At 43.3% G+C, this 22994-nt stretch overlaps 1 protein-coding gene across 1 annotated transcript; it reads right to left on the reverse strand.

Annotated features, from left to right (window-relative positions):
* Nucleotides 1-4389: 4389 nt before the first annotated feature.
* Nucleotides 4390-18908, reverse strand: HIF1AN (hypoxia inducible factor 1 subunit alpha inhibitor). The gene is made up of 8 exons (XM_061634666.1): nucleotides 18560-18908; nucleotides 16900-17150; nucleotides 13743-13891; nucleotides 12307-12452; nucleotides 10113-10219; nucleotides 8713-8776; nucleotides 7368-7478; nucleotides 4390-6480 (listed from the first exon to the last, which is right to left on the reverse strand). Exons 1-8 carry the CDS (start codon nucleotides 18866-18868, stop codon nucleotides 6436-6438), a joined length of 1182 nt encoding a protein of 393 aa, XP_061490650.1. The 5' UTR covers nucleotides 18869-18908; the 3' UTR covers nucleotides 4390-6435.
* Nucleotides 18909-22994: the final 4086 nt, after the last annotated feature.

Raw genomic sequence — 22994 nt, forward strand, 5'->3', positions numbered from 1 at the left:
CAGGCATCTGTTCCTGTTATTCTGCGAGAACCTCCATTGCCTCTCCCTCCCCTGCCAATTAATCCTCTGCTTGCAACAAATATTTGACTTTGTGAGTCAGTAATTAGAGCTTATGTTTCAGTGTTTTGTCATGGTGAGAGCTTCAGCTCTTACTCCTTTGCCTCTCATACAGGGACTGTCCCCCAAAATGGAACAATAAATTACACAGTGGGGACTACAAGCTCCTCGACAGTTAGCTCTAAATTAAACCCCACAGTTCCTGTAGGAGACACTGAAAAAGAGGTGAGATCCAATGGAAAAGGCTTTTGGAGAATTGGTGTGAACCCTTCAGTCATTTCAAGACCAGCCCCCTCTTCTGCAGTGTTGGGGCCATTGCTTAGAAGGCAGAAGTGGTGCACCTGCTCCTCTCCTGTGGTCCTACCCCAACCCACTCTAGGGTAGAGCTCTTTTTGATGCTACCTTTAGGTTACAGGTAGTGTTGCACTCTGCATTCCTCCTGTACCATTCTGGAGCAAACCTAGCACAGGGAGAAGCTGCAGGACAGGCTGCTTACATGTGGCCCAGCTCTATCGCCATTGGTGAAGAAGTGCAGGAGAGCACATGCTGAAGTGGCTCCTGCAGTCTAAAATTAATTTTTAAAAATTGCCCATATCATTCCACACATTGCATACCATGAAGTGGTGGTGTGATGATAAGAGTTCTGGACCATACCTCTCAAAGTGTAGGGGACTGATCACATTTCTGAATGCTCCCTGGATGCGGCAAAATAGCACAACAGAAACGTTTAGCATGCTCCTCTCTCATGTGCTAGTTTACTACATAAAAGAGAACTTTTTAGGTGGGGAGCACTCAAACACACCAGAAGGCTGAAGCCAAGAATTGGCTGGTTAGTTCAAATCAATATGGAATATGCAGAGACTTCCTCCCATACAGTGCTCTTTGGTTCTCATCATGGTCTTGCAGTGACACATACTTTCTATCAAGGTCTAGTTGTTGCCCTAGTTGTTTTCCCTGCTTCCTTCTTGCCTATAACACACAGTCCTGGACTGACTTTCTCCAGCTCCCTACCATAATCAATTACTGGCACCTGCATTAACCTTGGAAGAAACACAACCCGGTGCAAAGGCTAACAAGTAAGCCACGTTTCAGCACAAAATTTGACACTGGGAATATTTTGAACCAGACAATATAGCCAGCTCACACTGTTAACGAGGATATGCTACTAGATTTCAGAATTGTTAGCCACAATTGATAGTTACAAAATCCAGATATAGAATTCTAAGTCATATAAGCTGAAATACAATGCATTTTGATAACTGCAAAGCTTAACCTGGAGATAAAGGTCACATCCACACCATATATTTAAAGCACATGGCTACCTTCTTAGGACAGCTGGTATAGCACAATGGGGAGGAGAGCCTGGCTGGGAGTCCAGAGTCTGTGAGTTCAAACCCCCGCTTGTGTCTTCTGGATGTCAAGGGCCAGATCACCCCCACAGTGAGTGGCTCAGGGGTTATGTGCCCTGCCACCTGTGCAGCCATGGGCAAGCTGCATAGTCCCAAGGAGCCAGTTCCCCCCAGCTGGCAGTTGCGGACAAGGGGCTGGCTTGTGCAGCTGTGGCAAGCTGAGCAGGCCCTAGCCAGCTGGGGAGGACTAGCCTCAGAGGGAGGCAATGGGAAACCCCCGTCTGAATACCGCTTACCATGAAAACCCTATTCGTAGGGTAGCCATAAGTTGGGATCGACTTGAAGGCAGTCCATTTAAGTTTTAAACCTTCTCACACTTCTCACGCCATCACCTGTCTTGCCTTTCTCACCTCCTGCCTTCTCCTTGCACTTGTCCTTTCTGTTACCACTCTGATCCTTGCCTCGCCTTCTTTCACAATCCTGTATCACCAGCTATCTGACTGATGTTTCTTCCTTCTCTGCTGACATCTTCCACCTTCTCACACATTACAATCCTTTCTCATCTGTTGTTGCTTTCTCTACAGACATTCATAGCCATTCCACCACACTTCCAAATACAGAACAGAAAGTTACAATTTCCTCTGCACCTCCCTCCAAATTTACTCCCATGCCTGGAACTCAGCACAACATTCTTCTCTTGTAGCTCAGCTGAACACAGAGCTAAAAAGCAAAGCGCTGTTGGGTGGCTGCCTGGAGTGGGCATGTATCCTGAAATGGGAGGGAGTATGTGAAGCAGAGGAGGGAAACAAGCAGCGCCACTCGAGGCATTAGGAACTTGGTACTGTGCAGAGATTCGTACATAGATCCCCTCCTCTGCCCAGCAAGGAACTTTTTCAGAACCCTGCCCTATTTCAGGTTGCAGGCAGTGGGGGCAAGGATAATGTTGCTTACCGGGCCCAATTCAAGGTGTTGGTTTTGACCTTTAAATCCCTATACGGTTTCAGCCCAGTCTATCTAAAGGAGCACCTCCAGCATCATCAGCTATGCCACCCAACAAGATCAGCCTCCCAAGACCTTCTCTCGGTCCCACCAGGCAAAACAGCCAAACTGGTGAGGACTAGAGAGAGGGCTTTTTCAGTTGTGGCCCCCACCCTGTGGAACTCCCTCCCAAATGATCTCCGCCATGCCCCTTCCATGATGAGTTTCCGCCAGGCCTTGAAGACCTGGCTCTTCAGGCAGGCTTTTGGGGTTGGCTAGATTTTATCTTCATTGTTTTTAGATTTTTAATGCCTACGTATTGTATGCCTATGTTGTACGTTGCCCACAGCGGATGGACAGCCAGCCAGATGGGCGACTAATAAATTCAATACAAAAAATAAAATAAAAAAATGTGGCATTCCTGCTCCCTCCAATTCTTGCCTCCTCCAGCCACCAGAATCCTGCTGTCACTTTCTTGGGCCCCAACTGCTGACATGATGAAAACTGAACTACCCCACTGCAGCTGATACTTAAGCATTCTAGTCTCCAGCATATGTCCAGAAGTCTAGAAGGCCACAGAAAGACAAAATGTGAACAGAGTGCCCCTGCTCCATTTAGAACTCCTTCCCTACAGACATAGCTATAGAAATAGAGGCAGATGGTTCACCAGAAATAAGCATCTTACTGAAAAAAAGTTCATGCCTTTCTCCTTCCACATTGCAGCATTCATGGAAATTGATAAAACAAGTCTCTCATCAAAAGAATGCATCCTAGCCCAGACACATTTATTGCTTGTTTGACCTGGTCAACATTAGCTGGAGTCCAACATGGCAGCAACAGCTTTGCTATGACCCACCTGATGTGGCCTCGTGACCCACTGATTTAAGATCTGTGGTTTAGACAGTTTATATCACTTCAACAGTGTAGCCCCCAACATGGATTGGCTGATGTGCTGCTAGGGAATGTCATTGTTCAGGGAACAGAAGCTTGCAGTGCAGTTTGGAACGCCAGGGAGGAAAGAGGAAGTTGTCAGCTGAACTGTGATTAGATCTCACATGGGTAAATCTGAGAACTGGGAAGTTGATGGGTAGCAACTCCAGAGCTAAGGCTGAAGGAAAAGGCAAGGCTGAAGAAAGTGTGATGTACACAGACTGAGAAACAAGAAGACAATGGAAGGGTAGCCACAAGAAAAGAAAACTTAAGGGGCAGAGACGACGAGGATCCCAGACAAGAAACCACCTCACATTACTTAATGGAAGGAAGGAAGACAGGAGTGTTACAAATGCTGGTCAAGCAACAAGGTGGGCAAAACAACTGATTGCTAGGGGAATTCTGCCAGTTGTGACTTCTGTTGTCACAGTAACATTCAGACCTGGAAATCATAACAGGGGTCAACAAGGATCAACCACCAAGGGAGTGAATTTCATGTATTGCTTTGAATTAAATCAGCCAATTCTCTGGCTGCAAGCTTCTAGTTCCCATAATCCCTTGCCCCAAAAAACCTCTTGACTTGTAGCTCAATGAAGTCACCCCATTTTTAATTTACTTTATATTCAAGTTTCATGGTAAAGTTATAATACCTACTGAAAGATTGGCCGTACTGACAGAGAAGATGAACAGAATTTCCTGGGATGTGGAGCACGACAGGGTCAGGCTCCTATGAGACAAGCTTCCTCCCAACCAAACTGAACAGAGGGCCTTGCATAGCGCAGTTGGGTCATCCAGGAAGATATAAGTGGAGCACCAAGGCAAACATACTGACACTGTGGCAAAATTGGATTCTCCTGTACTCCAGGAAGCCACAGAAAATGAATGTCCTTTGGAAGGACAGGCTATAATTGTACACACACAAGATGGTTGCAACACTATCAAGACTGAGTCTGAGCACTGAAGAATGGGCTTGTACCACAGCCTTCAAAGGGATTTCCTTTCCCACAGTCCTGATCAAGTTGTCTACTACAGAGGAATGTATGTTGTGCAGAACAAAGGAAAGCCCACACTCCTATTGTTTAACAGTTGTATTGTAAGAACTACGCTTCAGAACATATACCTTTCCCACATGATCTCACACACCAAAGAACACACACAGCTTTCCCAATACCACAGCAGGGCATCAAAAGCACAGGATTAAAAAAAAAAAGACAGTAACTAAATCAGTCCATCAGTGCATGGTAAACTGAGCTCTCGCACCAGTCAAGTGCAACAAAAAAATTAAAAAACCAACTGTTTAAAAACTTTGAAAAGTTACCTTTGGCAAAAAGAAACAAAAGAGATCCGAAGGTTGCATGCAAGTCCTGTCCTGTTCCTTCCAGTGAGGCACCTGGCCCTTTTCACATGGGCTCTATGGAACTGCAAAATTCCACAAACAGCTCCAGTCTTGGGTGGCACTCTGGCCAATACTGCTGCACATCCAGGACACATTCCATTAAGCATGGCAATTGCTTTTGCTTTCAGCCAAAGGCAGAATGTTTTTATTGGTATTACCATTCACCAAGTCTGTCTTGCTCTTCAGAAGCCACCCCCTCCTTCCTGATCTATATCTATGGCAAGAACTCTGGCCTTCTACTGCCTCCTTGTGGCTGGTGGAGCTAAATCAAACAGTAGGTTTGGCTTGCAACAAAGCTCCATTGCTCTTCAGTCACGTTGAAGATACTTACCTGGCCTATGTAATCTGAACCACCAGCTTTCTCCAGAAAGTCTTCAGCTACTGCACACAGAAGTCACAGTGAATGATAGGAGACTCATCTGTCCCAGAAAGAGTAGTCATGCTCAGGTATTGTCCCACCAATATGGTCAAGGCATCTCCTTTGCTGGGAGAAGCAAAGCTTTTGCAATGATATCTCCTCAAAACTCTGAATTTCACAGAAAAGTGCCTCTACGGCAAAGGGACAAAGCTGAGATCTAAGGTCAGCTCTCTCATCTTCATGAAATGCAACTGGTGACACCCATATTCCCATCCAGATGGGGAAAAATCAAACAGAATAGAAAATATAAGATTCCACCATACAAAGAAGCCTGTTGAAAAAGCTACTGCAAAAAGTGTTATTGCAGCGTTGCTGCTTCCCTTCTCCACCCATTTATCCACCACAATCTAGCATGCAGAAGACTGAAGATGCAATGGAATTAACATTTCCTTATAAGGAAAAGAAAATAAATCACACAAGTGAAGACTGGCAAAGGCACTCACTCTCACCTGTAGCTTAAGAAAAAATATCCTGAGCGTAGAAAAGAGAATCTGTGTGTATGGGGATTTCAGCCTGGTCTCCTAGCAGAATTAAGAGGTCAAGCCCTCAAAAATGTTTTTTAAGTTAATTTGGCACAGTGGACTTGGAAGACTTTACTGTCTTCCTCTCTACCTGCCCTTCATCTATTTGTAACTGTAAATTTTGTGCCATCAATGGTTTCCTTTAACAAATTTAACAAATGAATGCTAAACCTTACCGAAGGAATGATGTGCAGGTTTTCACGGTGGATTTCTAATGCCGAGGTGCAGAAGGAAAATCAAAATGACTTGTCTAGATACTTTTCACACACAGGCAACTACATAGGTGCCAGCATGCACTTGTCTCCACTGCCCAGACAAAATAAAGCAAATGCCACCAAAATATTAACACGGCCTAAGGCTCCCTCCCACTCTGAGAGTCTCTCAGACTTTGATTTACTGCGTCCACCTCTCATGCAACATCATACTCCCAGCTAGTGGGATGAACCAGGAGACTGAAAAAGATCAGCGTGAACTCTACTCCCTCCCAAACATTTTTTGTAATGTTACAGATGTCAGTCAAATACCAGATGTCAATCTCTGTACATTGAGCAAGGGACACAAGTTGTTGGCAGCTGAGTTCCTGCTTTGTAAGCATGGAGTCTTCTGGAAGGTTCCATGAAGTTGAAAGAGGGACAAATGGAAGGGTTTTATGGTGCCAGTCATTCCCTATATTGGTGCAGAGCTGGGCCAGAAGCCCCTCAGTCTTTTAAGTGCCGTGTGCAATACTAGCGCTCGGTATTTTCCACATGTCTGTGATGCAACTTCCATCACTGCAGCAGCCAAGGACTAGTCATACCGCCCCTTAATCATCATATTCAACAAGGGACCCACCTGTTGAGAGCAAAACAGAAACAGAAACACATGCATTGTTATCTACAGAAATGCTAACTGGAACAAAATCTTGCCAAGCTACAAAACTGTAAGCTCAGCTGGAAACAACTGACTATCTCTGGAGTCAAGGCAGGAATATAACTATGTATCTTCACCCATTCTCAAAAAAGGAAAATAGGTTTGGGACTCAATATGCAGAATTCTTGCCAATTCCCCCCAAGCAGAACTGCACTTAAGATCATTATAAAATTTTGCTTTTTTGTAATACCAATGAATAATCATTTATAGAAGTTTTCCTTAGTAATAACATCTACTGCACACCAAGGACCTTTGAAACATACATTTCCATCCCCTGCCCTATAGGTGAATCAGCTGAATTTTGAAATTTGTAGTATGTCTTGATGTACATACCAGATTTTAATATAAGTGAAGTTTGGAGAGAGATGTCAATTTATAGACAGCATAATGCTGAACATAAAAAGTTAACCAGAATGTCACCTACTATGGGCAAACACCAGAGATACCCCAGTTTCATATGAATGACTCTACATTAGAAACCATTCTTTGCCTTTTTACTACACTGGGACTGTTTTTTTAAAAACACTTTATTTTTGTATACCATCCTAGTATCTCTGTAGATGAAGGGCAATCTAGAAATATGTTTAAGTAAATACATAAATATGTGGCATAATTCATAGTCCCCCTCCTCTCCCAGAATTAAGACCTCCTGTCTGTCCAAGGAACTGCAAAGGATCTATAGAATCAGGCTATCTGTGTTTTGGTCCTCTCAGGGCCTCATCAGAACCCTGACGGGGTGCTGGGATCTAAAGATCTGCTGTACAAGCTCAGCCACTTGGCCCCCAATAGCTTCCAGGATTGTGCTGTACCTCCTGTGGGCTTCCAAGGGCCTCACCCAGCATTTTCTCTATGTTCCGCATTATAGCCACTTTCTGATGAGCCTTTAGGGGATATTCAATCCTTTTGGGAGTTGGGGCACCCTGAAAAACACACACACACAAATACATATTAGATTCTTTTATAAAGGCATAATCATACTCTCAAAGGGGGATTTTTTTGTACTAGAAAGCTTCCAAAACGTGAACAAGGAAAAGGGTTCCTAGAAAAAGAGACTAACATCAAACTGGCAGTGCTCACTCATGTTCCTGGTTTGAGGGCAGCAGGAAAACCAAGAGGAAAAAAAACCAAGGTCATACGTTTGTTGTGTTATGTTGTTTGAAAAACTAACATTCCCCACTCCACAAAGCACACACAAAAGCACATGGCCAACAAAACACTGGGTGGTGGGGATGGTGGATATTCTGTCAGTGGTCAAATAGCACACAGTAGTACTAGAGGTCCTCAAATGCAAAGGTGTATCACTGAACACGAAAGTCAGGATCATTCAGACCATGGCATTCCCGATCTCTATGTATGGATGTGAAAGTTGGACAGTGAAAAAAGCAGATAAGAGAAAAATCAACTCATTTGAAATGTGGTGTTGGAGGAGAGCTTTGCGCATACCATGTACTGCAAAAAAAGGCAAATAATTGGGTGTCAGAACAAATTGGACCAGAACTATAACTAGAAGCTAAAATGATGAAGCTGAAGTTATCATACTTTGGACACATCATGAGAAGACATGATTCACTAAAAAAGACAATAATGCTGGGAAAACCAGCAGGGAGTAGAAAAAGAGGAAGGCCAAACAAGAGATGGATTGATTCCATAAAGGAGGCCACAAACCTGAACTTACAAGATCTGAACAGGGTGGTTCATGACAGATGCTCTTGGAGGTCGCTGATTCATAGGGTCGCCATAAGTCGAAATCGACTTGAAGGCACATAACAAAGTATTAGAGCAAATTGCTTTGGCAGTTGGCAAGACACAAATACTGATCTGGGAAAGGGCTCTTTAAGATGACCATCACCATTAAGCAACTAGGCACAACAGTTCACTATTTTAACCTAAAGAACTACATGCTTTACAGAGGTAATCTTTATGGTCATACAAAATATTTTAAGAAACAGAGGAAAGAATGCAGGTCAGGTTTGGCAGACCTAATATAACTCTAGGGCATCTGAAGCAGCCCACAGAGGTGAGTGTTATGTAGAGTACAGATTTTATGATACTGCAGCATTGACACTGCATTACAACCTATTTCAAGCGGCAGCTCTGTTTCTTTTCCGTTTATGCATAAAGTTTGCCAGCAACAAAAGCTAGAGACATACTTACCTTGTACCAAAAGTTCACAGTGATGGTAGTTCCCCCGTTCAGCAAAGACTCAATGTGATGCCACCTACAGAAAATAACAGAAAGGACAGACAACTGCTTACATTTCTGATAAAGTTCATACAGTAAATTTAACTTTGACGACATCAGTGCTACAGCATCAATTCAGAGAACTCAGCTGAGATTTATTCGTTCTTTTATTCCACTGGTTTCTGTCCTATGCACACTTCATGCTGGGAAAATATACTATAACTATCCTTGACCTCTTACTGTTTATTTTTGTCATAGTTTCAAGTTGCCCAATGGGCTATACCCCAAGAAAGCACACACACTTGCATGCATATTCTCCATCTCAAAATACAAACAGAGCATCCTTCCTTCCTTCAGTACAAACTTGACAGAAATCTGTTCAGTTTCATTCTAAGTTGACAGTGCTACAAGAATTGAAGGCAGCTATTTTCCTCCCTGTTTCTTATACCACTTTTGCCTCCCGTGGGATGCCTACCATTTCTCCAGTATACTGTACCTATCTCCCATAGAGATAGGTATATGGACAGATCAACAGCTGGCTTGGGCCAAACTGACTCTATCCTGTAGTAAAAGGAAACTCACCCCATGAGATCACCCTCAGCTACTTGATCTCTTGGATAGGTAAAAGCAATGGGGACTGACTAGCTTTTGTTCCTACCTAGCAGACAAAAAGAATCTCCTTGGAACCATTTCTTCTCTTTCACACTGGAACCTTAGTGTCAATGCTTCCAGGATGGCTGGAGATTACTGTAGCAGCATTAGAATTGGAACATTACATAGCTATACCAAAGGGTATGAAATCTGCAGTGAGTGGGACCGTTTCTTTGTTAAAACTTTATTAATGTTTTATAATTGTACTATATATTTTTTTTTTCCACACTTGCTCATATTTTAATTGTGATTTTATTTGTTGTACACCGCCCTGAGAGCTTTCTGCTATAGGGCGGTCTAGAAATGTAATTAAATAAATAAATAAAATAAAATAAATAAAACCTGTGGTGAAGTGTCAGGGTGAGTGTGCATGAGGTACACAAGGATATGTCCCAAATAACCTCCCCCCTGCCCAAATTCAAGCTACTAGCAAGTGTCAGGGATATTTTTTTATTTCTGACCTCTTCTGGAATAAGAACACCTTAAGCACAAAAACATATTTATCCTCCATTCTCCTGTGAAAAAGCACTCTTTCTCTTTTTAATGGGAGAATACAAAGAAAAGTTACAGGCCTCACAACATATGGGAGGCAAAAGAGAAAGAGACGTAGGCAAAGGCCCCAGTGATCCCAAGGTTCCATTCATGAATCTGGCCCTGGATTCTGCTGCAGTTGCCAGTCATTCCCACACCACCCTATCCCATTCTCAAACTATGCTCATTACCAGTACATGGGAATATAAAGCACATCGCCTGGGCCCACCACTGTCTCATAGCCAACTACATTCCGGAAATTGGGGAACCTCTCATAGTCAGGATTGTCGAAGTCAACCTAGCGGAACAGGGGAAAAGAAGATATCACTGAAGAGGCCAAAGTCACAGGGGTCTTCTAGGGACTTTCCCTAGTATGGTCCTTTCCATGTGCCATTTCCTTCAGGGACTTGGACACCTGCGCAAGCTGCAACAGGCAAGGACTATAACCTGTTGCATACAGCAGCAAAAGTTAACCAGGAAAGTTAAAAGTCCAGATTAAAAACAGAGAAACATCCTGACATATTTATTTAATAAACCAAGTCAGTCATGTTTGATTTGTTAAATACAAATTCAATTGAACACAAGCAGAAGTGTTAAGTACCAGACAGTAATGGGGTGAGTTTGAACTGATTAAAGGTGCCAAGGGGGCTCCTTGGCAAAGACAAGATCTGAACTGGGTGGGGGTTTTTCTGGTCCACAGCTCTGCCCCTTCACTGCTACGCTGCTTTAGCTTTAGACAGCTATGAGCATGAGGAGGCTTGAACCTCTTTTTGCAGGCAGCACATTTATTTATTTATAAACCACACTTTCATGTTAAATATTACAAGGCGGTATACAGACAAAAACCACAGTTATTACAATAAAAACAATTTTAAAACTTCAAAATACACTGGTAAATTGGGTTGGCAAAAAATCAGTTTTGAAAAGCCTGTCTGAATAATACCATTTTTAAGAAGACATTTAAAAACAATCAGGGACCGCTCCTGCTGAACCCGCACTGGAACAGAGTTCCACAGGATAGGGTCTGCCACACTAAAGGCTTGGCCCCTGGTAAAGGCCAGCCAAACCTCAGTGGCATGTGGGACCACCAACAGTACCCCACCAGAAGATCCCAATGATAGGCAAAGAATAAAGAATCAGGCAGTCCTTAAGGTACTTTTTTATTTGTTTAAGGCTTTGTTAATTAACACCAGCTGCAGAGCAACATGTTGCCAGTACCCCAAACTTAATTTCCTCAGACCACTTGAAAATTACCAATGGTCTTGGTGGACCACATCATGATTTTTCTGCCTGTTTTAGCAACTGTAGTGCTCTGTGCTAGATACTGTATGATTTTTCATTTTATTTCTATCGCTTCTTTTATTTCTTATATTGTATTTTATTGCATTATAATTTGAATTCCATACACCTGAAATTGTACAGTAAAACCTCGTTATACCATTGGGGTTGGAGGACAAAGGATGCACTTGCAGTTTAAGACTTCCGCATCATAATGAAAACTGCACTGCAAGGGTTAAAGCCAGCTAGTACTGAAGTACTGGTTCCTAGATGCCAAAAAAACCCAAAACCTGCCACCACAATGGCTGAGAGAAGGAAGATGCAGGAAGGGTAACAGAGGGAAAACCCAGTTAACAAAACAGATTTTTAAAAAGAACACTGAGAAGGAAAAGGACTCAGAAACACCCAGGGGCAGCAAACGGAAGATTCACCAAGGACAACAGAGAACGAAAAAGGGGTATATACAGTATTTTACTGAAGGGACATGGTTACACCTGCAGTATATCCAATTCCGCAGTACACTGAGTCATGTTATAGCGAGGTTCTAACACTACAAAATGCAACATAAGAAATAAAAGAAGCGATAAAATATAATTTTAAACCAGTAGGACTACTTGAATGACGCTTGTGAAGCACTGGTGTTCCATGGACCAGAATCTGGGAACTCCTGACCCAAGTAAAAAACAAGCAGAGGACATTTAAACAGATGAAACAACTAATGTCTTAGCAAGTTTCCACCCCATTTTTCACCTATGACAGTCCACTCACTCCCGTCTCTCACACAAAGAGGACCCCACTCTATGCAAACAGATTCTCAATCTGTGGTCCTTGCGGCCCTTAATGGAGTGAGCTAAGAGATAAGGCTTTTCCCAGATTCAACACAGCAGTGCCCCCCATGCATGAACAGGACTTAAGAGATGTGGCAACAGAGAAGAGGAGGCGTACACAGCAGCTCATTTTTTGCTTATGACACTCCTTCAGTCAGATGGTTGGGCATCATTAGAGAGAACAGGGAGGCCTGTGGGAATCTTCCATCTGACCAGCATAAAGGCTTTATCTTTTATACCCTTATACAAGGGAGACCATTTGATGCCGACATCACCTTACCTGGCTCTGCCGATCACATGGGTGGTGCACAGGATAGGGATAAAGGCACTCAAACTGGTCAGGGGAAAACAGGATACAACGCTTGTATCCCTTAATCTGAGCAAAGAAGTTCTGCTGCTCATCATAATGTGCTGGAGTCACATTCCCTACATAAAGAAAGGCAGAGATAGTCACAGGAAGACAGACAAGCCCCCCAACCAGTAACGCAAACATTAATAATAGGTGTGTGCCTACATTACAAGTAAACCATTATGAACTAAAGTTATGAGAGTATGTCAGGAAACTAACAACATTCTCAGGACCTCCACAAGGCAACAGCTCCCACCATCCTACAAGGAAAGCAACTGCTAATAAACCAATTCAAAACCAACCTAAAGGCTGAGGTTTAGGTATTTTCTTAGTAATGATTATCCATACAGAGAGCTATCTAAAGCAAGGGAGATTGTAAATTGGAGATAATAACGATTCTATCCTGCCTTTCAGGGTGAGCTCTCACAAGACAGCTTAAAAAAAAGTTAAACAAAGGATATTCTGCATCAGCAAGGTTGGCAAAAGGTCCTGCACCACAATCAATCAGGTACTGCCTAGAGGAATTCTGAACAGTATATTCAGTTATATAGAGGATTCATCTGAACAGATTTCACCAATTTATAACACATGCGTAATTTGGGCTCTTGCAACAACATGAATTGTAAAAGATACAGAGCAAGGAAGAATTGGCAATGTGCACAAAGGCCTTCCAGCGGCAGCAGTCAGTTGACGGCCATGCTGGCTGTTTGTGTAATCAGATGGTATCGGATATATGAGAGAAATATACAAATCTCCAAAATCAACTAAGAGAAGAGTGTGGCTTATTGTTTCAAAGGTCCTCTCTTAACAAGAGCCCCTATTCCCAAAGGAGACAGCTTATGTCAAGGTTATGTAATGTGGTGCCCTCCAGACATATGAACTGAGGCTGATGGAAGCTGGAGTCCAACAACACCTGGAGAGCATCATGTTTACATTATTTGAAAGCATTTACGTACACTTAATATTTCAAAAATCTCAAATGTTGGCTACCCTGGCATATATGCATACCATTCTTGATGCTGCTTCTTTGAACAAGGTTTCTGAATCACTTGCATCAAATTTTTCATATATGATACAGGGGTTGAAATGCTAAACCCTGCCTAGACTATGTATTTGAGCTTCCAACTCCCAATTTAGAGATTACAATTTTTTAAAAAGAGCCCCTCCTTCAAGTACTTGGCAACATTACACATCAATCCCTAAACAGCCTTGACTTCAATTTTCTTTGTGAGATTAGTATCAGATGTTTCGGTGCACAAGAAATGCTTAAGAGGTTGTCTATATTGGTGATTCTAACGGGGCATCAAAACGAAACACAATAGACCAAAGCCCTTTATTGACATTTATGTCAAAGACAGGTTTGTTACCTTCCATGCCAATCAGCAGCAAGTTGGATGTCAGCTGACCCCAGCCTCGCTTCGCCTGTTGCCTGTTAATCCAATTCCAATTAAAGCCCAGGAAATCCACCACAATTTTCCTCCCAACTGTATCATTCAGAGTCTGCTGCAGATAAAGCCTGCACATCCCAGAAAACAAGGAGAAAGGGGGAATTTTAAACATACAGAAAGGAAGATCTTTTTTGCTATCTTTTTGATTACTTTTTAACCACTGCCTCAAAAGTACATTCTCTTACATGCTTTTCACTAACTTTGTGCACAGGACAGCTTTGTTGCAGAGCTGAGAAAAAGATTGTTTTGAGCACCAATGTGTCAATACAAACTGGCCAATGTTTTTTGGAAAAAGAAAAAAAAACCTTGTACATCATATTATAAGGGTGGCCGTGAAACTCCAATATGATACCAATTATTCAGACTGATTTCTATCTGGCTTGTTTTGGGTTTTGGCATCCTGATGCCAGAAAAAAAAAGGGGGCAACCCATCTCCTAGACCTCTCAGCAGTTTTCAATACCACAGATCACAGTATTCTACTGGATCGGCTGCCTAGGTTCCATTTCTACCTGGGCAGCGGTTGCAGAAGGAGATGCTGCAGAGCTCTCTTTTTACCCAAACTGTTCAGCATCTACATAAAACTGCTGTATGAGATTATACAGGGATTTGGTGTATGGCATCATCTGAATGCTGACCCCAAGAGCGCTCCTTTTTCATTAGACTAAACAGTGAAAGTGCTGATGAAGGCCAATAAATAAGCTCAGTTCACAAAAGACTGAGGTACTATTGGGAGACAGTTCAGCTTATCATTGCTCTGGGCTCCTGCCGGGAGGAATGCTGAGATATAAATTAAATATTAATTAATTAATTAATTAATTAATTAGATCCTGTTTGGATTATGTTCTATATTGATCATGGGGCTGCCTTTGAAAACTCTTCTGAAGCTTCAGCTAGTACAAAGTACTACAGATAAGATTGTGACTGCCCATGCAGACCACATACTGTCAGTTTGAAAACTCTGTTAGCTTCCAATCCAGCCTTGGCCCACTGTGGCTTAGAATCAGCGTACCTCAAGGATTTCTTACTCCTGTATGAACCTGACTGGATGCTGACCTCTTCCCTCAAGGCACTCCTGTGGGTCGACAGGTGGTAACCAGAGATAAGGCCTTTTCAGTAGCAGCATAACATCTGAGGAATGCCCTTACCTAGTGCAAACTTTGTTATCCTTTCAGTAGTGAATATCTTTCTTAGTTGGCCAGGCTTTTAAAATGTTTTAGCAAATGGTTTAACTCTTATCTAGCTCTCATTTTTACTGTTTAATTTTATTGTTATTGCATTTTATAATTTGATTTGAGCTACTCTGGAACCCTTCATAGTTGAAGATCAGACTAAAACTTATATTAAAAAATAGATTTACACAGGCACATATACAAGCATGATCACCCATCTGTGCTCTGATGCATACAACACATGGGCTTGGGCACTCTCATCCTCAGAGATCACCTTTCCACACTTGAGCCCAGATGCTGCCTAAATTCTGTAGGATGTTCCCTACTCTATGTGAGGCAAAGACATGTGTGATGAGAAGCAGGGCCTTTACTATAATTGCTAAATGTGAAATGACTTTCCCAATAAATCTGGAAGCTACTCTGTCCCTGCAGCCTTTTGGGCAGGATGCAAAACCTCTCTCTTCCAAAAGATTTATAGCAGTTGTGGACTGTGACCTGGTATTAATACTTTTGCAAATTACACTGATTGTACAATACTACTAAGTTTCTAACCTGTCTACAATGTGTATATTCTCCAGGATGAGCTGCAACAAATCAATAAAATACAATACTAAAATAGCAGAAGCAGATAAAATAGTACTTAAATATAGTCACCATAAAATAACCCAAATGTAGATAGGAATAAAAATGTGTTTAGGGTTTTAGGGTTTTCCTAAAGGTCAATGAAGAGGGGACCACACAAGTTTTGGGGGAGCACATTCCAGAGATATAGGGCCACCACTGGAAGTTATTGTTTATGATATTGTTATTTTTAAATTGTGTTTTGTTATTTTTATTGTATTATTTATTTTTCTGGAAGTTGCCCTGAGATTTGGAGAAAGCACTCAAGTGTTAAAACAATTGTTAAAATATTTACACACATCTAGTGATATAGCTGGTGACTGAGAGAATCTTCAATTCCTCTCACTGTCATCAAGAGAGAAAGCTCAAATTCTGCAGCATTTTCTTCTCTGAAGCCTGTTTCTTGGCATTAATTACATAGTCATTTTCCAATGAATTTAACCGAAGAAAGGAAGCACCAGAAAACAATTCCCTAAGCCCAGAATCCTACTTCTTTTTCCTATCATCTGAGCGCTGCCCACAGGACCATACAAAGGGATGCCTGACACATTTGTGCATTTTGAGCACAAGGGAGATGAACTCCCTTAACCATCCCCCTTCAAAAGAGATACCTGCACGGTACTATTAGATACGATCCTGCTGCTTCAGGAAGAAGCTTGGGTGTGGTAAAAGAGGCATGGACCGGAAAGGGAAAATACTCCTTTTCAGGTAGGAAGCATGGGATCCAACTTTGTGAATAGAGAAATAAGAAGTTCTGTCTTGGATCAGTTTGCACAGTGACATAATTTCTGCACAATGTCTCATTCTTTCCTTACCCCGTAAGTAGCTGATCCTGACTGACACCTCTTGGAAGCCTAGCCCCTAGGAGAGGGTGGAGAACCACAGGCCCAGGGGCCAAACGCAGCCCTCCAGCCCTCTCTACTGGCCCTCAAGAGTCTCCCTAAGCCATACCCCTCACCAGGCCTGCTTTATAACCTCCTTGAGTTTCATTCATTCACTCATTGAGTGATTTTTCCTGGCTGGAATGTGTTCTTGAATTGTGATTATACGTCTTGATTGCCTGGTGGGAGGACAGAGAGAGAAGTGCAAGTGTGTGTAAAAACAAGCCTATTATAACATTTACATTACTTGCTTTGCCCAGTTTTGCTCTGGCCCCATCTGGCATGCGACCCCCAGAAGCTTGCCCAGAAGAGAATGCAGCCTTTAGACTGAAAAGGTCCCCATTCCTGCTTAAAAGAACTCAGTCCATTGCCCACAATAGGACCAAACCACCATCAGATGTTACCTTTCTCCATTACTCTGCTGCTGGATTTCCTGGAGCTGCTCAACAAAGTCATTAAATTTCATTTCTTCCCTGCTTGACTTGGGCTTGAAGTTCTTAACATTTGCCATTTTCTTCTCATCGTAATACAAGAACTTGTGGGTGCTGGCTCTGTACACAGAAAAGTCCCCATTCCCAATGTTCTCCTGCAGATAGTCCAGGTCCCATTTTAGGGCAGGGAACACCAGATTTGTATCGGTCAGCACCACTGGCTCCTGGAAAAAAATATAAAGAATACCAATGCAAAATCCCAAGGTAATGTAGGTGTGTAACTCTCAGTCACAAATATCCAGATTTATTTTGGAACTAGGACTAGGCAATGGAAGGAAATCAATGGGAACCTACAATAAAGTAGCTGCAACTATTCAGTGCCTTCAGTCATCAAGCACAACCTTACACAAAGATGACAGCAGGATTACCAGAACATTAGAAGGCAAAAGTCACAATGACGGGACTATCTTTCTGCTTAATGCTGTCTTTACTACAACTCAAAATGCCTAATTCTTCAACAAGGGTACTCAGATGTTAGAATTAAACAAAGATTTACCTCCAAGGTTATTATCTATCTATTATAAGGACTTAAAAGCTGCTTGAAAAGGAACAAGGCAATAAAAGCAGGAAAAACATTGATAAGAACATAAAAAGAGCCCTTCTGGATCAGATCAAGGGCCCATCCACTACAGCATTCTGTTCTCACAGTGGCTAACTAGGTGCCTAAAGAAAGCCCATACATGAGTGCAATAGCCCTCACCCTCTCTCGATGCCCATCAGCTGGTGTTCAGAGCCATACTGCTAATTACTAGTAGCCATTTATAGCCTTATTCTCCAAGAATTTGTCTGATCCTCTTTTAAAGCCATCCAAATTGGTGGCCATCACTACAATTATGAGAATAAATCAGCATTTACAAATAATTATTTGGGGACAGAAGAGGGTTCCTGCCACCCAGTTTTCCTGCCTTTACTAAAGCTGCTCCCACTTCCCATCCCACAAAGAAACTGTACTGTGGTGCCATTTCTAGTCCTGCAGACACCAAAACCGTGCCCTTAGCCCAATACCCCAGTTTACTACACCAGCTCCACTCACTATATCAAAACCTTCCTTAGTAGCAAATATACTATAATGCTAAAACAGGAACATCAGGAGGTTTTCAGATAGGAACTGCAAAATTGATTATAGCGAGTAAACACGGTCTCCAGGTGACAAGGAAGATTTTGCAAACTATTACAAACTAAAATATACTCGCTCTCCCTTCCCGGGTTTTTCTTTTCTGAAGCAGCCTATATGTCACAAATCACTAATACGGGTATCTGTGAGCAACTTCGCCTTTTGAACACTTTGTCAAAATCAAATCAAATTACAAAATGGCGGAGCAATAAAACTAAACAGTAAAAACGAGAGATTTTAAAAACCCTCATTCTCTGCCCCCCTCCTCCATTTGTGTCTCCGAGGCCTGAGCCTCCTCAGGCGACCCAGCGATCTTAGTCCTACGCTGAACAAGAAGAGCCCGGGGTGGGAGGAGAGGAATGGGGCGTTTTTCACCACCGCCAACCGGGCTCAGGAGAGACGACGCCCTCTCTCCTATCCGCGGCGGAGCGGGGAGGAAACTCGGGCTCTGCTCAGCACCTCGTTCTCGATGAGCTCTTCGGCCCGCGGATCTCCGTGGCGGAGCCTGGGGATGGGCCGCGTCTCAAAGCTATAGCGCCGGAGCTGGGCTTCGCTCCACCCACACTCTTCCTCTTCAGGGGCCCGCGAAGAAGGTGGAGGAGGAGGAGGAGAGCCTCCGCTGCCCGCAGCAGTTACCGCTACTGCCGTTGCTCCTCCTGCTGCTCCTGCTGCTGCCGCCGCGGAGCACGACGCAGAAGCTTCCGCCATCGCCACCTGAGCCGCCGGGGAGCCCGGGTCCCACAAGCGGAAACAACGAATTAGCAACATCCGGGGGATTAGTAAAAGGTGTTGTCGTCGTCTATGGAAGAGCGGGAAGACTAGAGTGACTTCCGGCCTAGCGGAACGGAGCCGCGCCCCCTAGCGGCTGGCGCCTTGGAAGAGCGGAGACAGGGCCTCCTGGCGGCGGCGGAAGGTAGGGCCTTTGACTTTAACAGCCCTTTCTAGTATTATCAGAATGCTACAATCAAACAAACCTCTTCGATCAGAGACAGACGACTGTGAGCGTGTGCACAAGTCGCAATAAATAGTTCCCCTTAGGCTGCAATGCTAGTGGCTGACCCTTACTTTGGAAGGTAAATTCCTGGTTATTCTAATAGGCCAGAATGGTTAGTTGACTGGAAGTAATGCAGGTGGCTGGAAATCACTCTGTATTTTGAAGGTGATGCTCATCAGAGCTCGGGGAATGTGATTTATAGCCACCTCAGCTAAGAAGTGGGGCCTGCTGTAAGTGCTCTCATGGGTTACCTGGCGGATTTCTGTGTACAGGATCATCAATGTGCGTTGCCTTAAACCAAGACAATATTTGGTTAGAGTCTTGGACTTGACAAAGGAGTATTAGTAGCCCAGGATATTCAGGTGATGTGTCTCTATGGGAGTTTATTGTTAGAGCAAGGTTGCTTTTTGATTCAGGGACACTCTGGGATGCCCTGAAAAGGAAACAAAAATATGTTTCCAGTTTTTGTCACCTTCTTCCAACAGACCCCAAGTAAGTATTATGCCCCTGAAACTTCTCATTGCTCAGAGAAGGGAGAACAACATAACGGTATGTATGTGAAGGAATGGTAACTTGCTGTCTGAGAGAGAGAACAAGCTGTGAGTTGGCTGAAGACAGGTACAAAATCTGGTATCTAATGGGGTGTAGCAGATCTACTGACTTGTAGGTGTGGTTGGTGTTTCTTTGCACTTATGTTTTTGCATGTTTGTTGGAGCTTGGAAAAGTTACTTTTTTGAACTACAACTCCCATCAGCGCAAACCAGTGGCCATGCTGGCTGGGGCTGATGGGAGTTGTAGTTCAAAAAAGTAACTTTTCCAAACTCTGTGTTCTATTTAGACCTTCCCTTAAAGTTGGTCTGGAGGCTGCAGCTAGTGCAGAATGTGCAGTATGGCTGTTGAAGGGGGTGTCTTGTTAACAGTACATAATGCCTGTGCTGAAGGAGCTGCACTGGCTGCCAATATGCTGCAAGGCAAAATTTAAGGTCTTGCTCTTGGCATATAAAGCCCTGAGCAACTTGTGACCTCCAGGAACACCTTGGTTTGAATTCACCTAAGCCCTACTCAGAGTAGACCTATTGAAATTAATGAACCTAAGCTAGGCATGACTCATGTCTATTAACTTCAAGGGGTCTATTCTGAATAAGACTACCATTGAATACCATCTCTTTCCTTGTATACCTTTGCATGGACACTTCAACCCTTGAGAGAGACACTCTAAGGCAGCCTTTCCCAACCGGTGTGCCTCCAGATGATGTTGGACCATGTGACATCCTTCCCTGGTTCTCCCTGTCAGGTTCCCACCTGCTTGTGGCTACTGCCTTTCACTAGGCACCACCAGGGATACCACCAGTCCGGACCGTCCTTTATATGGTTTCTCACTTCGCTCTAGCACAGATCTCACTAGATCCGACTGCTAGGCAGCACCACCAGTCACATCCTATAACCAATACTCCCAGAGACCTTGCCTGAGTCTCTCTCTAGCTGGTTACTTTTGTGACTGCGTGCTTATGCTGTTCCCAACCCCCTGGTATCTTTATATATAAAGCATACAACTCTGGGTTGCTCTGGATACTTGACTTGTTACAATTTCTCCCTTCACCGCTGCCACCATTAGATACTGCTTCTGTTCAGCCTTGGTAATTACCTTGCCCTCCCTTCTGGTATGTATATCCCCCAGCCAAGGATCAGGCCTTTGGTAAACCAAATAAGTATTTATTAAATATCAGAAATAACAAGATTACTTTTAGAATGTTTCACAAGCGTATGGTTTCATCTATTCCTGTTTTGTACTTGACTTATTATTAATCAGAACTCCAACTCCCTCTTTCTCCACACTCCCAACATCCACCCCGATTCAACTGTCATTCTTCCATTTATACTCCCAGCCATTCAAACGCTCAGCCAATCATCCAGCATTCTACTGCTCATGTACTCCCCCCTCCTCTTTCACTCCACTTACCATACGTCTTCTATATAAACAGCACTTACCATATTTACCCTACAAGCAGGAACATCACAGACCACAACTCCCATCAGCCTCAGCCAGCATTGCCAATGGTCAGGAAAGATGGGAATTGTGGTCCAGCATCTGGAGGCACACTGGTTGGGAAAGGCTGCAGTAGTGCCATATGTTCCTGAGGCTTGTCTTACATCTGCTGGGATCAGGACCTTTAGTGTAGTGGTACCTGCACTCCCAATGAATATCACGCAGGCACCTACAGTATTAGCGTTTAGGTGCCTGATTAAAACTCATCTGTTCACCCAGCCTTTCCCTGAGAGGTTCTCCAGCTATGTTGATTTATTAATCCGATCTACTGATTTGTGATGTATTTTGTATGTGCTTTATGAATGTAATTTTATTATTTGTTTTATGCTGTTCACCGCCGTGATATTTTTTCTTAATGTTGGCAGAATAGAAATTTTTCTAAATAAATAAAACAAATACTACATCATTCTCCATCCAAAAGAGACTAAAACCTGTAGTATTGCCTCTGGCATTTCTCGTTGCTTGAAGAAGTGGTGAATATGCAACCCTATTTTAAAAAGAGCTCCCAAGGGTTTCAGACAGGAGCCTTTCCCAGCCATGCCTGATGATACAGGAGACTGAAGCTGGGAACTTCTGCATGCAGAGCAGATGTTCTGTCACTGAACAATGGTCAAGCAAGTGTCCCAAATGCTGCTTTAACTCCTGATGCTAGTGGGCTTTACCATAAGAAGGCTTGTGCACTCAGCACTGACATGTTTTCATATCAGTGCTAGGCAATCTACCAGGTATATTTTTTTAAAAAGGAACATAAACCACCTACAGCCATACAATCTACAAAGTATTTGCACTAGCCCTTCTCTGTAGCTTGTAGATAGGCATTGCCAGAACAGTACAACTCAAGTTCTGTGCCTGGTTACATGCCTACAGGTGAAAGCAAGTCCCTCTGTTTTAGAGCTGTTAAGGGCCAAACTAGACTTAGCCTCTGGGAAACTCATTGTTTCTATGGAGGGATCATGGGGGAGATGCTGCTGCTTGTTGTTGTTTATTGCTTAAACTTGTTAGTTGGTTGTTCTCCCGCCTCCCCCCCCCAAAAAAGGTTTCCAAGTGGCTTTCAACATATAAGAGCATAATCATGGGTAAAAATGCATTGTAACTAAAACCATATCAAATTCATAAAAATTCTCAAAGCAACCCCCACTAGGCTTCAGCAGCACAACTAACAACACCATGGCAGTCCAACAAAAGCTGGGGGGAGAGGGAAGGGTAGGTTTTTACCTGTTGTTGAAAAGATGTCAACAAAGGCGCTAGGCAGACCTTACTGGGGAGAGCATTCCACAAATGGGGCCAGAACAGAAAAGGCCCTCTCATCATCAATCTCCAATCCTCCATCAAAGGAAGGACCCAGAGAAGGGCCTCAAATGAAGATACATTCATATTGGGAGAGGTCTTTGTGATGCGTCCTTCCCTGGCTCTCCCTGTCAGGTTCCTACCTGCTCGTGGTTACTGCCTGTCTCTAGGCACCACCAGGGACTCCACCAGTCCGGACCGCACTCTCTTATGGTTTACCTATCCGCTCTAGCACAGATCTCAACAGATCCCCCTGCTAGGCAACCACCAGTAACGTCCCAATACTAGTATTCCCAGAGACTCTGAATACTGGTATTGTTATTCTCTTCACCGCTGCCACCATTTGTTACAGTTCCCCTTCAGCCTTGGTCATTACCTTACCCTCCCTTCTGGTCTGTGAAACCCCAGCCAAGGATCAGGCCTTTGGTAAACCAAATTAAGTATTTATTACAGATAACAAAGCTAACAAGATTAACAAGATTTCTTCTTAAGGCACATAAGCATATGGTTTTACTCAATACTAATCCGAACTCCACCTCCCTCCTGGTAAACAACTCTCTAAACCC

This window comes from Rhineura floridana, chromosome 7 (assembly GCF_030035675.1).
Source record: "Rhineura floridana isolate rRhiFlo1 chromosome 7, rRhiFlo1.hap2, whole genome shotgun sequence".
Taxonomy (NCBI): Eukaryota; Metazoa; Chordata; class Lepidosauria; order Squamata; family Rhineuridae; genus Rhineura; species Rhineura floridana.